Source organism: Polyodon spathula, chromosome 22 (assembly GCF_017654505.1).
Source record: "Polyodon spathula isolate WHYD16114869_AA chromosome 22, ASM1765450v1, whole genome shotgun sequence".
NCBI lineage: Eukaryota > Metazoa > Chordata > Actinopteri > Acipenseriformes > Polyodontidae > Polyodon > Polyodon spathula.
The window spans coordinates 4,234,930-4,251,124 of record NC_054555.1 but is presented as its reverse complement, the minus strand read 5'-3'; the positions used below and the strand labels follow the sequence as shown (position 1 = coordinate 4,251,124).

Genomic DNA, 16,195 nt, shown 5'->3' with positions numbered 1-16,195 from the left:
TAAACTTCATTAATGGGAATGGTGCAATAGATCAGTGATTCCCAAGCCAAGAAATTATTATTAGCACCACTGAAGGGCACAGTCTTTTTCTAATGTTAGCTGTATGGTCTATATGGTTAAACAGGGTGTTTCAAATAAATACAGTACCTAGGTTAGTTCATGTATATACACTGGGCCTAGAAGTGAACTATCTTTCCTGCTACAATGACTAAAGAACCAAGAAAAGTGTGTAAACAGTGGGGTCTTTCCAATCGGTCTAAAACAGCAGATCTAATATTATTCATTCCCCTGTCCTATTTTAATCACCTAAACAACAGTATGCCTTAGAGATGCAAAATTGGATTCATTATTGATTGCCATGGCTTTTATTTTGCAAGCCTCAAGTATATTTTAACTGGTTGATCAGTCATCCTGGTACCCTACCAGGAACCTCACACTTCAAATAGCAAGCTACCTAGGAGCATATGCTTCCCTTGCGCATTGCTAGAATGACTTTTTCTCAGTGTGTACATTACTAGGTTTAATAGTTTCCAGTTGAAGTATTTTAGAAAGGGTCTACATGTTTTGCTTCTTGCTTTTGAACAGCAAAATGTTCTCAATGCAGAAATGAGTATGAATTATTACCTGTCCGATATGCGATGAGGAAATTGACAGCTGATTGTACCTCTAAGTATATCAGTTTCCTGAGCTAGCTGACTTCTTTAAAAAATGCTGACGTTTGAATGAACAACTCATAGTGAGAGAGCAGTGGGAAGTCAGTATTGTAAATTGCCACCCAGGGAGAAGCACTTAGCACTCCTGCAGGTAGAACCTTTGGTCGGCACAAGTTCAGTTCTTCTCTTTGGCTTTTTTTGTTTTATCAAAGCTTTAGAACTAGTCCATGTATCTAATACCTGTAGGGCTTCACTTGTGCTTACGATTGCATAGTATGCTGTAATAATACATGTCATTGTTCACAGAAGGTACATGTACAGACAGACACCCTCGTCACAAGTATGCATAATGCATTTCAACTTTAACTGTATTGCTGGCATTGCCATTAGTGGTAAGGTGTGCTTCTACAAGCTAACAAAAGATGAAGGCTTGTTTATCTACTTGTTACAATACGCTTATGACCAGATCAATTACACAAAGGCCGTTTGGATCTTATAATCATGACATCCCATTTTGGTTTGCTTTCCTCATACAAGTTTTTGCAATTTCCTATTCTAGGTTAAAAATACACATTGTTTAAAATATAGTTTAGTGTCTTGATGTCAGTTGCTCCTGTACAAAGTTGTGGGGCTGTCAAGAAATTGTATTTTTTTGGGCACATTATCAAGGGGACCGTTACAAAGACTGTGTTTAAAAGCTTTCACTGTTCAATGAATGACAAACCCTCATGAAGAGAGCACAATCTTTCCCTTTCTTCACGTCGTTGATTTCAGAGTGTTTGATATCAATGGTGGATGAAATGCAGTTATTTCATTTTTATCAAATATTTTATATTTTTATCTTGTTTTATTTTATTTTAATTGATCTATTTATTTATTTACACACTCTGTTTCTTTTTTCATACGTGCTGGACTTGTTAAACTTAATCCCAAAGTGCTTTGATTCCAGTAAGCTTGGACGTTATTATTCACACTTTATAGGGAACTTTGTATTTGTATTAAACACTTTGGCCTTTCACAGGGTCACTTTTAGTTGATTGCTGACGTTACCATCAGCATATAGTTACTTCGAGCTTGGATAATGTAATCAACCATGTACTTTATCAATCACTTAAGAGATAGCTAAGTAGGGTGATAGCTGGAATAACTGGCAGAATGTGGTCTGTTTCATCACTTGATACCAATGTGGAAATGCATGCCAAAGCTTTATCAGAGTGTGGAATAAAACTAAATATCTCTGTCTAGTTACAATATGCCTAAAGCGTGTATGGTTAATTGTATATGCTATAATTCCAATACTGACAGTTCTGGGAACTTGATAGGAGGAATGGAGAATTGTATACATTACGCATTTCTGACCAGACCTACGCAACAGAAGATGTGCTACAAGCATGTCCTGGGGAGTCCTCCACACGTTTTAATCAAGTAGCCTTTTTGTAGTGGCTGACTTAATTCATGCCGACATGTGTGATGGAACAGTTTTGAGTGGCATAGTTCAAAAAAGATTGTGATAACATTACCAAAACGAATTAGACTCCTTACCCAGGGCAAGCACTGTAGCCTTCAGTGCTAAGTGACAGGATTTTGTACCAGATTGACAGATGCTTTCTCTGTCAACCACACCACCTGCACCAGCTGTGGAGAGTTTTTTTTTTAAATAAATATCTGTGTTACATTTTTAAATAACATACTTGCAATCTTATACACATGTTGTCATCCATATAACTTTAATATCTAAACTCACAACCTATACCTTCTGTGATAATGATTACATATATACCATGGTGTATATATATATGTGTGTGTGTGTGTGTGTGTGTGTGTGTGTGTGTGTGTGTGTGTGTATATATATATATATATATATATATATATATATATATATATATATATATATATATTTATATTATATATATATGTATATATAGCATATATATAATATCTATAAAGGAAACCTTTGTTAAATGGGCCCCACATTTTAAGGATGTCATTTAATCTTCCTTTATCAGTCTGGTTGTGATAGATGTTTCCATTTTGTGATAGTTGGACATTTTGTCTCCTTTCCCGAATTTAAGGATTAACTTTTTTGGTATCGAAGAACAATAGCTCAACACAATATAAACATAATTTTTATTGAATGGCACACCACCGTGCAGAAGCTAGGTAGCACTGTGAGTCTTTGTAAATATTGCATACATTTCAGGGTTGTGTTAAAATGAATGCAAGGTGGCATCACATTCCTGTTTCTTGTTATCGAGTGCATAGTGGCAATCAGAACACCCCCCCCCCCGCTGTCTTCTCACAAAGCAAGAGATAAAACGAGGTGAGAATGCATCAGATTTAGAAGACAGTGAATCCAATTACAAACACTGACTAAAAACTAATTGTGCCCGAAATTAAAAGAGCACAACCCAATGCTTAAAAACCTCTCTTCTTACCCTCTATTAACTTCATTAATATAATCGCTGTTGCTCTTTTTAATGTTATTTCTGGATAGGTAAGGATTTCATGAATAGATAGACTGCTGCTTTGTGTCACCATGGTACAATGGCCCACAGGCGGTGATTATACGTCAGTAAGCAGAGGCAACTTTTCATCCATAGTGCTGTAGTTTAAATATCTGGACATCACAAATTAAATAATCATTTAAGACAAGAACAAAAGATCTTCAACACAGGAAAAGGTGTTATTATATTTTCTGAGCAAATAGGGGGTGAGTAAAACACTGAGATAATTAGAATGTTACTGTAGTATTGTGTTGTTTTCTTTTATAATGTTTCTTATTGTCTTCTCGGGTTATTTGGAATGATGGAATAAAGCAGAAAAAATGCAGGTCTTCAATTCAGTTACTCAGGTCCTCAGCTGAGGTCTCTGTGTTCTCTGGTCCTCCATTTTAATCCCAACTTCTGGCCTGGTTTAAAATCAGTTAAGATATTGACAGGTGAATTGAGTTCTGGTCTCACCCCTACATGGATCAAAAGTGGTTTACATGTAATCATATAGGACAATTGTCCCCATCCAATGCTTTCAGTAAACGTTACAGTCAAACACGATTATGCAGATTTCCTTACTTGAAACTGTCTGTCCGTCAAACCCCCACCCCCGGATTCTCAGACAAGAACATCCCTTAAAAACTTCTCCCACTGCATGGTTAAAGACAGGATGCACAGTTTTAGTGACATTTCCTAAAACAAGCCACAGAAACGCAACTGTTGCCATCCTCCAGAATGCAGCTATGCAGTAAACGTTTGTCACGCTCTCTATGTGTTTGTCAAGGACAGGTCTATTTACTTGGTGCAGGATCTGCTGTCTATAACACTCTCAATAACAGTTCTATCCTGACTAAGCATACATTAGGTGATTCATCTGCATCTCAGAGTTTAATTCATTTTCAAAACAGTTTTTTTTTTTCCTATGGGGGAACAACATCCATCATTGCATTTGGGTTTGAAAAAAAAAAAAATTTAACTATAAAGAGAACCACTGACTTTAGTGTATCTTCTAGAATGAGAGAGAGAGAGAAAATATATTCTTCTACAAAAATGATTGCAGTCAACAAATATCAACTCATGTAAATTGACCCCAGGAAAATAAGTTGGTAGTGGAGACAACAGCCGACACATTTTGATGTAAAATTAAAAATATATTAAATCTACTAATATCATGTGCATTCCTCTGAACATTTTTCCATGGGCTCAAAAATCACTTGATTTGTATTATTTACTCTGAGGAGGAGCTTTTTAATATCTGAAAATGAGATTTTTGATTAACTTGTAGGCTAAATTAGCTCTAGGCAACAAATTATACTGTGCTGCTTTGTTTTAATTCCATGGGTTATTAATGAAATATTTTCACACTGCAATATTCTTCTGCCTATGCCAGTGGTGATGTTGGGTATATGAGGGGGTGCACTGGCAAACATTCTCATTCTGGGTATGGAGTAATTACCTTTTCATAACGATGATGGAAAACTGTTCTATCCATCTATCTATCTATCTATCTATCTATCTATCTATCTATATATATATATATATATATATATATATATATATATATATATATATATATATATATATATATATATATATATAATACAGTCTTTTAATTGTGTTGTGTTATTTTGTATTTCAATTGTTATTAATTGTCCATGCCAATAGTTAATTATGTTAATGTTCTAAAAAAAATAATAGTAATGAGCTATAATGCCAAAAGTAGATATTATAACAGTTTTTTAAAGTTTTTTCAAGGATGAATTGTATTGTGATCCTAGGTACTTGTAGGCAGGTTTCTTCAGCTGATTTTATTGGATTGCCATCCAATTTTACTTTGAAGCCCTAAATGATTAAATGTTCTATTAAGCATTTATACATAAAATTGCTACTGCACTCAGTAAAGACTGCCCACACTAGACCTTGCTTAGCTTCGAGGATCTGACAAAAGCTGACTCCAGTAGTGCTGTAACCACAGTTGCTGTTTAATCAGGACCCTCTTGCAAGTGAGAGAAAATGATCAGAGCTAGTAGGGGAACCAAGGGAGCAAGTGCCCTTCTGGTAGCCAATGATATACACAGTGCTAGCAGAGTAGAAAAAATGAACAGTGTGCATTTCCAGCACAGTGTATCAGCCCCCATTGTTCAGAAACAATTTCACTGAGCTACTGCCTTTCAGACAAGCTTTAAAACACAGCACAGACTGACTGCAGCTGAGTGCTGTGAGCAGTGTTCACTGTGCCAATAGCCTTTTATACCTGACTGGGGAGACACGAGTCTCAGCTCTGCTTTGATGTGCCGAGGAAAGCAATTAAAGGCTGATTTGGCTTAAAAGAATTACAAGGACTATGTGGTGCAGAGCTTGGCAGCACTCAGATTCATGCAGACCAGTTAATATAATTCTGAATCATTTTGAAATTTCAATGAAGGTTCTCATACTCGCTCACCCTTTTCTAAGATAAATGTGTATTGATTCTGGTATTATAATTAAACCATCGTACCTGCCCTTTAGTGCTACTGCTGCCCATGTTGATGATTAAGTAAGGGAAGGGAACACCAATGACTAAGGTCCTGCACAAGTATAAGCAGTTATTGAGCCAGCAAGACCTTCAGGGAGGCACTCCATTCACTGCAGAAGATCCCAAGAAATCTCTCTTCTGCAAGCTTTGCAATAACACAGTGCTGAAACTAATGCTGAGGTAACATGAAGCTGTTTTGCAGCTGGGAAATTGGTTTCAGGAGACTAGGTTTCAGGCATAACAGGGGAGAGATGAGGTTTGATACGGCAAGGTTGACTCGAACTAGGTCTCACGGTCTCCTGGAACCAGCTTTCAAGCCACTGTTCCTGAAAGTGTCTCTGTGTTCCCTCATTTTAACAGAACTGCTCTTCTTCTGTTCTGGTGTACAGTGTATGCATTGTTCTTTCAACTTGTTCACTTGTGTGTACCTTACTGCATGACTTGGCAGTGGAGACACTGCACAGATAGCCCTGCCAGCAAGCGTCACGATGCAGCGCCGCGCTTTCACTTCAATCAAAAGGGATTTTTTTTTTTTTTCCTATTACTTGTCTGAACGTGTTAAGAGCATAACAAAATACCCCTCTGTGATTGTGTGTACATCTGCTTTTAAAAGTCTCCGCTAGGTGGAGCTGTGTAGGAAATGTTCATCATAATCTATGCGTGGTAACTTATTTTTTGTGTCTCTGTGGTCTATTCGCGTTTAGCATAGTGGGACGGTGTCTTATTTATTTGTTTCCTTTCTGTGTTGTTCGAATCTAAATTTTAAATTGCTGAGAAAGGAAGGTGCTGTTGAGGATTTCTTGAAGCAGAACAGAGATTCCTCGGATTTATTTGAGAAATTTTTATCCATTTCCGAGAGCGAAAAACAATTGAAGTCCCGGTGAGAATTCATCTTGAGAAATCTTTCAGAATATCAGGACACAAACATTGACCATCTCCTGTCTTTGTCTATGGTTTGTTCGAACCACGTTTTTCTGGGGTGTCGGTAAACAAGCGTCTGTTATGTTGTACATAGATGAATTTGAACTCCTGTATTTCATAGAGATTTCAATGCAGAAAATATAGCAGGGCATAATGTAACATCGGCTTGTTTTTTTCAATGCAGTTACAGCCAAGACCTAATGGAGAAACTGAAAGAAATGGCAGAAGATAGTGTCGAAGATGCACCCGTGTTTAAAACACGAGATGAGGTCATGAAGCGGGTAAACGGGTTGTGATGTAATACCCTAATCTGTACGGCCAGTGTTATCAATGTGTTTAATAGATAATATTAAAGCGTATTCGTATTCCATGAAATATGGAAGACATGAAATATATTTATTTGGATATATGTCATGCCTTCCATGAAATATATCCGAATAAATGCTATCTATGTGATGTGAAGTGTTGAATCGTGTTACTGTCACAGGAGCCCCAGGGAACACAATGCTGGAAACCCTGACTACTGTAGCTTGGTAAGGAGGTTGGCTGGTCAATAATGGTTAGGGTCCCTTATTCTTATTGCAATAACACAACTGATATTACATATCCGAAATGTGTTACGGTCCTTGCACTAAGATTCGGAGGTCCTGCTTATTAACTTTGCGCCTTGGCTGGAAAGAAGCACTTGTCTGCGTCAATACTAGCCTGTTTAGCAAAAGCAGCAAGTAGATAGTAATTCGAGTCCAGCTCTTTTTAAATAACAACATGGGGTTGTTAATAAAGAGAGGATAATTTTATTAGAAAGTAGACTGGACTAATCAATCAGGAAGATCCGATTGCAGTCGAATACATTCCGCCTTGGTAATACAGTGAGTGCCGTGAATGAGATGTGTTTTCTTTAACTTTGTTTTCCCCTTGCCTGCTTCCTTTAGCGTTCATAAGAGTCCCAGAATACAGTGCATTGAAAAGAAGATTATCTGCAGCACAGTGAGAATCATCATCATCTGTTAAGGACTATTTATTCTCAGGCTTGTAAAGATAAGAACATTTGTTTTTAAGGAGTCATTAAAATATATTAGGAATTAATCAGATAGTATTGAACATCATAAGATCAATGAAGTCTTTTTTTAGATTAGACCTTGTATGAATGGTTACTATTTGGAATAGTGTTTAGTAAAACAATAAATTAAATACCAAATTAGGTCTTTTTTAACAATGTAAACAATTTTAAGGTTATTTTCTTATAATTTAACACCACCAATTGTAATTACTGTTCTATATATATATATATATATATATATATATATATATATATATATATATATATATATACACACATATATATGGAAATGTCTGTAGAGAACTTCCAGCACCCCTTCCAGAATTCTTCCAGCACTCCTGGGGCTAATCAATGACAAAACATGGGATGGGTGAAATTGCTCTGCAGTAGGGGTCTTCGCTGTACCTTTGGGAAGAACCTTGCCTACCTAGGCAACGTGGCAAAGCAGCGCTAACTGTGAAGCCACCAAATACAGATGTAACATTTCCGGATGTGTATGGGAGGCAGTAACTGGATGCTGGTAACCATCTTAAAGTCTGTAAAATGTCTTTATTGTGTTTATACAGCATATTAGAAGTATACATCATGTCCTAATAAATTCACAAAAACTAGCTTTAGAACATCTCCCTTTCCATTAGGTTCAGTGAAACCCAAGCACTACAGCTGTGTTCATACAGTCACCACTATTTTCTCTAAATAAAGTCTGATTAATGAACACATTTCTTGGCTATCCATAATTGTTTTTCAGTTTCTATTACAGTTAGACAAGGTGCACAAATACTCCTCTTCAATTACCTTTAAATGTAAGCCACAAAGAAATGAACAGAACATGTATGTTTACCCCAAAGCCTTTGTAGATGGAAAACAAAGACAACAAGAAAATAAATACCTGCATCATTTTCATAGCAGGTGGCGAGTAATAATTTAGTATACTCACATGGTTATCACAATTCTTGTTTCGTTCCACTAGAACTATGCCACCTCTCTCCAGAAAAGAAAGACAGACAGTAGACAACCTAAACTTAACGGCATGTTATTCTACCACCTTCCATGTTACAACATCAGATATCTGAACTATTCCATCTGATCAGAACTCACTGCATTCAGGCAGGTTTGTGAACAAATTTGGCCGTTCTCTATAAAAAGCAATGACATAACTTAATTTTGCACTTAAATTGTGTGACTCCACAAAATGTCCCTTTACAGTCTGTACAAGAAAAGCCAGTGATTGCAAAGAATAGTGTGAAATTGTATTTGTTCATCTGAGTGGGCCATAATATGCTGCTTGCTGTTGAGATGAGGAGTTTGGTATTTAATCATCTCTCAAAGCTAAATTGCCACCTGGCATTCTTTTTTGTCCAAAGGTTGAAAATCTTGACATGTGTAATATCTGACATCCAGAACCACTTGGGTTTGTTTTTTCGTTTGATTAGCCTCCAAAACCACATTTGGGAGAGAGGAGACATAGTGAGCTAATTTCCATATTCAATATACGAACAAGATTGTGGTTGATATAATTTGTTTGTTTTTATTAAATGTCTGTTGCTTTAAAAAAAAAAAAAAAAAAACCTGACATCTGCCATTGCACCAATAAATCTGACAAAATTAGTATATTCTAAATGGCTGGTTTTCTTTAAACCAGGAAAAACATAAAAAAATGGTTCTTTGGAAACTGAACAATAACAGCATCCACCCAACAAAAAGAAAAAGAACAGAAGATATAATACAAGTTTAGTTAGCAATAACTTATTTCACATCATGCAATAAAAAGAACACATTAAAAACACAAGAGTAACACAAACCTCAGTGGCTGGTATTTTTCAAACATGTTGGCAAGCACTAAAAGTCCCAATTTTTTTTTTTTTTTTTTTTTTTTTTTTAAACTTGTGGCACTTAAGTTTTTTTTTTGAGTTTTTAACTTTTTTTTCTCTCAATGAGGTAAATGAAAGATTGAGTTTAACAGCGGTGAGAAGTACTCTTCTCGTTGTTAGGAGTCGTTCCAGCTCTGCTCTACAACAGCCGATACCCTCTTCTCGTATTCCCGTTTGTTTTCTTGGTAAAGCTGAGCAGCCTGGCTGTTGGCTGGACTATTGGGATTTGGTTCATCCAACAGAGACTGGGGAAGGAAAAAAAAAAAGTGAAAAATATTGTATTTTTTTTTTTGTTTGTTTTTTAAATTGAATGCTTATACAGAAAGTTAATTACACAAAAGTATAATACATTTTTACATGTTGTATGAGCGTATAAAATACAACAGCCTTCTTACAGTACTGCAAGGTCTTATTGATTAAATCTGTTGGCTACTCCTTTATTTCCGTTCATACAAGTTCAAACAATATTTATCTAACCCTGGGAGTTTAAAATATATTTATGTGTGACTAAATCACTATAATAGGAAATCTTTGGTGTTTATATCCCCTTCGGTCACAAAGTTTTAATGTCATTTTTAGACTGTCTGTGTGAACTTGCCCTGCCGTAAAATACACACCTTATGAAATAGATAAGAAACTTAATATGGTACAACTGTGCACACAGTGACTTAAGTGGTGTACTCCATTGCTTTTTACTAGTAACAAACATTTGGCATCCAGGTAACCAAATAAACCTATATACTGTACACCTACAAACCTAACCCTAAGAGTTTGTGTTTATCTGCAACCCACACCCACCAGACCAGGATTCAAACCAGTGAGCTCCTGATCATATGAGCGTCTCTGGGTGGCCCAATGGGGACCCTAAAACAAAAGCTGCTGTTTTTTCATTTGTCATTCACTCATGACCTAAACTACTGAATCACAATTTTATGGTGTAGTTGATTGGCCGGGAGACACAGCAGCTTGTCTTACAGGCACAGCAGGCCTCAGATTCCCTGCAATCAATGAAAGAGTTCTGCAGTAAATTTAGACCACTTAGGGTGATTGCTGACCCGGTTCACGACATCTGAAGATCATTCACCAAAACTCATCAGCATATGCACTGCAGCTGTTAACCAAGCTTAACATTATATATTTATGAGCAGCAAGGCTTATTAATGCTTGATCAGCAGATCATTGTAAAACAACTAAGTACCAATGATAGAAATCCAGGGAACAAAACAGGACAGTGAAAAGACAAACCTGAATAGAGGTCAAAATAGATGAAACATCGTATGTTGGACTCCAGCGATTCTGTAAGATATCTAAACATATACTCCCATCTGCATAAACTGTAAAGAAAAATATACGTTAAATTGTAAGCTGTATCATTGGAAAAAAAAAAACATTTGATAAATACACTTCTATAATAATGAGGCTGTACATAGCTAATACACACACACATAACACCGTGATAGCTACTGGCAGAGGGTTTTCCGCTAAAATAACTAGAAATCGGTTGCGTGTTTAAAAACCAGATCCAGCAGGTGGATAGTACACACTGACTAGGAGTATCTTTTTTTGGAACTTTATTTTGGAACAAAATTATTAGCGAGTTATTTCAATCTTTAATTGCAGGCGCAGTTTGTTTTGCTAACTCAGAAATTATGCATGTGCAGGTCGGGCTCCACCACCAAGAGTAAGTTAGTGGATATTTGTCACTTTAATCATTCTCTGTGGGTAACTGAATTTGAATTCCTTATGTCTTGTTGTTCTTGTGGATCCTGACTTTATCCATGTCATTTGTTTATGACACATTATACATTAGAAGGACCTCTTGTTTTTCTTCATAACTTAAGTTACAGTTGTCCAATATTTTTAGATGAGGTATAACTGTCTCTATAGCGCATGTTATTACTTCTGCTATTTTGTGACTAATTTTGTATGCAAAAGTAACATATCAAGTCAAACACACACATGCAACTACAGAGGCAGCCGCATCCACTACAGCACACAAAGCACTTACCATTTGGGTGGAACATTTTTGAGATGAATCGGACAGTGGGAGGTTTATTCGGGTATTCTTCAGAAAATTCTATCACTAGCTTAAAAGTTCCTGTAAAGAAAAAAATAAAAAAATAAAAAAATACACTCAAAGGAGATCAAATAAAATCAAGCTAACATTCACAGGGAATATGCACTAAACAAAATACTGTACATGAATTTTAAAAGTCCTGCTTTATGAAAGAATATTGTTGCCTTAGACAGTTCAGATAAAAACAGACCACACCCATTACAAATATCCCTACTAACCATCAGGATTAAAGCCAACACCTGACCCAATACAGTATTTTTATGTTTGTGAATGCTTACCATCTTCAAATGGTGTTCCCTCAGGTCTGTGAGGGACAAAAAAAAAAAAAAAGAATTTAGTGTCATAATCATCATCATCATCATTCTAATTATTATTAATGACTATAACATGCTCTTAAGAGTCATTGTCCTGAAACAACTTTAACAACAGAAAGATTCTGGAACATCGAACTCCATTATATTTATACATTCTTTAGATCAGTTTTCCCAACAGCTTACATATTATAGAGGTCTATATGGGAAACCTGTAAAGGTGGTATTGCAAACAGGTGGATTGATCCATGTATCATGTAGCCTATTCTCTGTATATCAATCGAGCACATCACTGTTACATCATGTAAATAGCAACACCAGAGGGTTTAGGAAGCTCACCCAAATATTACTGCATTCCACAACATGATGTTATTTTCAGATGGAGCCCCGCTGACCCCAGCAGGAGGATCTTCCTGAAGCCTAGAAACAAATTCATCAGTTTGTTAACAAGATTAATGCAAACCCAAGCATGTCCTTTTATGCATTTCGTTATGATCCGTTTAAAAGACAACATCACTGCCAGACCCCTCTTTTATTTAACATAGGAAAACAGTATCAATATGGACTTCCATTATGTTTTTCAATGTCAGCTTATTCCCGCTTGAATAAGAAGTGCTGAAATAAAGAATAAAAAGGAATTTCAACTAGATTCTCCTTAAATCTGCCTGTATTGTCCTCGCTGTCAAAACAAAGTCTTGATTCTTACAACAGAGAAACTTGGAATTGAAGGACAGGTTCTCTAGTAAACAGCCTGGCATCTGTACTCGTACAGCTTCCCAAGCACCTGTCAATCAAGCAGGTTCTTCTGATACCTTCAGGATAGGGAGGATTTTGATTTATGCATTGGCTTCCATGAAGACTTGCTCGGTTTGTCGCCCTTAAAGGGTTCAAAGTGAGGTTTTAGTCAGCCTTTGCTCCACAGCAGGCTAGGAGAGAACTGAACAGCTGGAGCCAGATTTCTACAACACCTTCAGAGAAAGCTGCCTATCCCTGCACAGCGAGGTGTCAGCCCAGCAGTAATTCACAGCCAAAGCACCATGCTTGATCTAGAGTCTATCCATAGCCAGCCTGAGTTACAAACTGCTCTGGACAACAAACTGCGACCACAGCCTGACCAGAAAAACTTGCTGAGTAGATGTGAACAATCCCGTACTGTAATACAAGATCTGTCAAAAAGCCACTAGTCAGGAAAGGCACAAAAATGCACACCATTTTCCCGTAGAGTATGCTTGACATACACTCTGCAAACCCTGATCTTGAACAAATTAAATAGCTGATTTCTATGCCTGCCATTAAAATAATAATAACATAGCCTGTAAATCTGTTTTGTTTATTTAAAGGCATGTATGTCTAATTTATGTGAGGTATTCAGCATTTTAGACAGATCACTTGCATTCCCTGTGAGAAGTGCTCACAATACTGTCCATATGACAGCACGATGAACAATCCAGGCAGTGAATCGGTTTGAGCGACTACGACCTTAGACTGGTATCGGCCTAGCATCCCCTTACACACACTGTATGTTGCTAAAACAAACACATTTAAAAAAAAAAAAAAAGATTTAGAGACCCATTTCTTTCATCACAAAGGGCGTCCAATATTCATTCAGCACTGGACTCTTGCAAATCCCTGGGACACGGTTCGTATTAGAAGGTAACACACTTCTATGAAACCCGATCAACGAGAATACAGCTAACATGAAGGATTGAGATGAAGAGTCCAGCCGGAGTGAGGCTTCACAGGTATTTCAGGGAACATCCGACTGCTCTTGCAGTTCACAGTGTCCTAGCTTCAGAAGCTATAAATGAAAAGTATTGCATCTTCTTGTCCCATTCACCGTGCATTTTATTTGCTACAGCATATCTGTGAACAGTTTACCGCCCCAGCTCCGTTTCTCTACCAAAATTTTAACTGCTCTAAAAAAAAAGAAATAACAATTTCTAAGAATTTTTTCCCCCCTTGTGAAATAAATGACAAATTCAATGTGGACAAAGTCGTTTTATTTGAATGACAAAATAATAGTTCTACATCCACTGTAGTACATTAAAATACTCCCTTTAAACTTCATCATTAATGTGTTTTGTATAAATATAGGTAACATTTTAAGGCATTATTATATTACTATTTTAACAATTACAAGAAACATAAGAATCGTTGAATAAATGTTTTGTACAGCTGAGCAGTAGTACTGTAAGATGAGAACACACATTCGTACGTGCAATACAACAGTACAGGTACTTAAAATAAATATATTCCTTAGTCATGATCCTGGAAAAAAAACAAATTAAGGCTGCAGGTCGATCGCAAAGAAAATCAAACGCTTACTCTGCAAGTGTCACCCTCGAGAACTAGAGCTATTTTTAATCTCCCGAAACAAAGATACAGCAAGTGATCTGGACCTGTTTCGACCAAGCAAGCTATCTAAACTTACAGGAAAGGCCTACATCGCTAAGAAAAACAATACACTGAAAAATAAAACGGACTTACCTTTTGAAATCTCTCATAAGCCGTCTCCGGGCTGGCGTAGACATGGTTCTAGATGGGAGTTTTAGTTTATTTTAACCATAAATCCGTTCTTTTAGACGGTAAATCTACAGCTAACTCCAACGCTTGTCTTTTTTTTTTTTTTCCTTCTTCTTGCAAACAACCAGGATGACGTCATAGAGCTCCACAGGAAAAACATGAAATAACAGAACGTTCGATTGGAACAGTCCGCTTTCATCGCTTGCCGAGGAAACACGAAATAATCAAACGCGATGTCGAAGCTAATTTAATGCACTTTAGTTAGAAATCACAAATAGTTTGTAAGCAAGACCATTTTTTCCCCCTTTTTCGTCGAGGTGTCTTAAATGTAGTTTTATGCGCTTTACGTGAACACCCCTCTCTGTTGCAAGGAGTTGGTCTTGACGTGTCAGTGACAAGCCCCTGTTGAATGATCTGTCCTGCTTGCTTTCGTAATTAGCATGGCTGAAAGTGAACACTTAGTGCTGTGCACAGCATGCCGGTAAACACAAGCGCTGGAGAAGTACATATCACTACAGTGTAGACTGTTCCATGTATGAAGAAGCGCAATGCATTTGCAAAGCAGAAAAATACACAAATTACAGTAATATATAACAAAATATTGTGGCATCAATAATCCGTTTATTTCCAAACACAGTATATTTGATCAGCTACATCCTCTAAGTGATGTGAAAGTTGATATTATTAATTTACTACCAATGCATAACGACCAGGTGGGGCATTTGTACTCCGTTATTACACCAAAAAATGTCTTCAGCAATGCTGGCTGCTAAAGCCTTGACTGATAATATCATATACATCAATTCAGAAACCAACTTTTAACAGACAAAGCCTTACCAGAGACATCCTTATTGACTTTGAATCCTATAGTTTTAGATATACTGTAGTAGACCCTTTCTGCTGCTGCGCATAGGCAACTACAGTGCATGTGGTTTAAGGCGAGGTCTTATTTCCAGTAGCACAGTGACCAGATAGAGAAAGGAAAGTACTGTATGTACATCAGTGATGTAAGATATACTGTAGGTTTCACCTGAGGCAAATAAAACACTATAATATACAAGCTATGAGAGATTACAACTTTCATGAAGTTCTCAACATAGATTTTACAATAAGAATGTCAGCTTTTTATAGTGTGCACCACACGCAGGCAATTATTGTGCACTGTCATTAAGCATTATCACCAGGTATATCCAGCCATGTAGCTCCTAAACACGTCTTAAGACTGGTTGGGTTCTATTTCTGACCATCTATTAATCAACTCGCAATTATGATATCAGAGCAGAACACTGCAATCACTTCAAACAGCCCTTTGCTGTTACTGTGTTTTAGTGAAATACATCATTTTAAAATATAAGATAACTGTAAGATATATATATATATAAACATAACAAAGTGAAGTGGTACTTGTTTTCTGTGTGCTATTTTGTAAGTTCCGATCACATTCCAGAATGCTCTTATTGTGATCAACTCTGAATACTGGTCATTGCTATGGTAACTAGAATTTAGACCCTTCTCTAACATCCATTGTATCTGACACACACCTCTAGAGTACAATAATATAAGCACACAGAGGGAAAAGAATGAAGGTATTCCAGATGAAAACTTCTGAAGAATGCCCTGAAGACAAATGTGTTCATGCAGAGAACATATGTTAGAAACATTCTGGAAAAACCTGAAATCTAAAAACGTACCATTTCTTTTATAGAGAGTAAGTATGATTACATGGTTTATATAGGAATTATGTAAACTATATTGAGATTAGTATAGCAGGGCTC

General features: G+C 36.7%; 1 protein-coding gene and 1 long non-coding RNA gene across 2 annotated transcripts; one reads left to right on the top strand and one right to left on the bottom strand.

The window, feature by feature from the left end:
- The first annotated feature begins 6,350 nt into the window (after window positions 1-6,350).
- Window positions 6,351-9,315, top strand: LOC121297255. Its single transcript, XR_005947145.1, has 2 exons — window positions 6,351-6,537; window positions 6,763-9,315. It is a non-coding gene; the product is annotated as an uncharacterized LOC121297255 (long non-coding RNA).
- On the bottom strand, window positions 8,168-14,560 carry LOC121297254 (ubiquitin-conjugating enzyme E2 B). Its single transcript, XM_041223443.1, has 6 exons — window positions 14,385-14,560; window positions 12,237-12,317; window positions 11,865-11,890; window positions 11,518-11,607; window positions 10,755-10,843; window positions 8,168-9,754 (listed from the first exon to the last, which is right to left on the bottom strand). Exons 1-6 carry the CDS (start codon window positions 14,426-14,428, stop codon window positions 9,626-9,628), a joined length of 459 nt encoding a protein of 152 aa, XP_041079377.1. The 5' UTR covers window positions 14,429-14,560; the 3' UTR covers window positions 8,168-9,625.
- Between the last annotated feature and the right edge of the window lie 1,635 nt (window positions 14,561-16,195).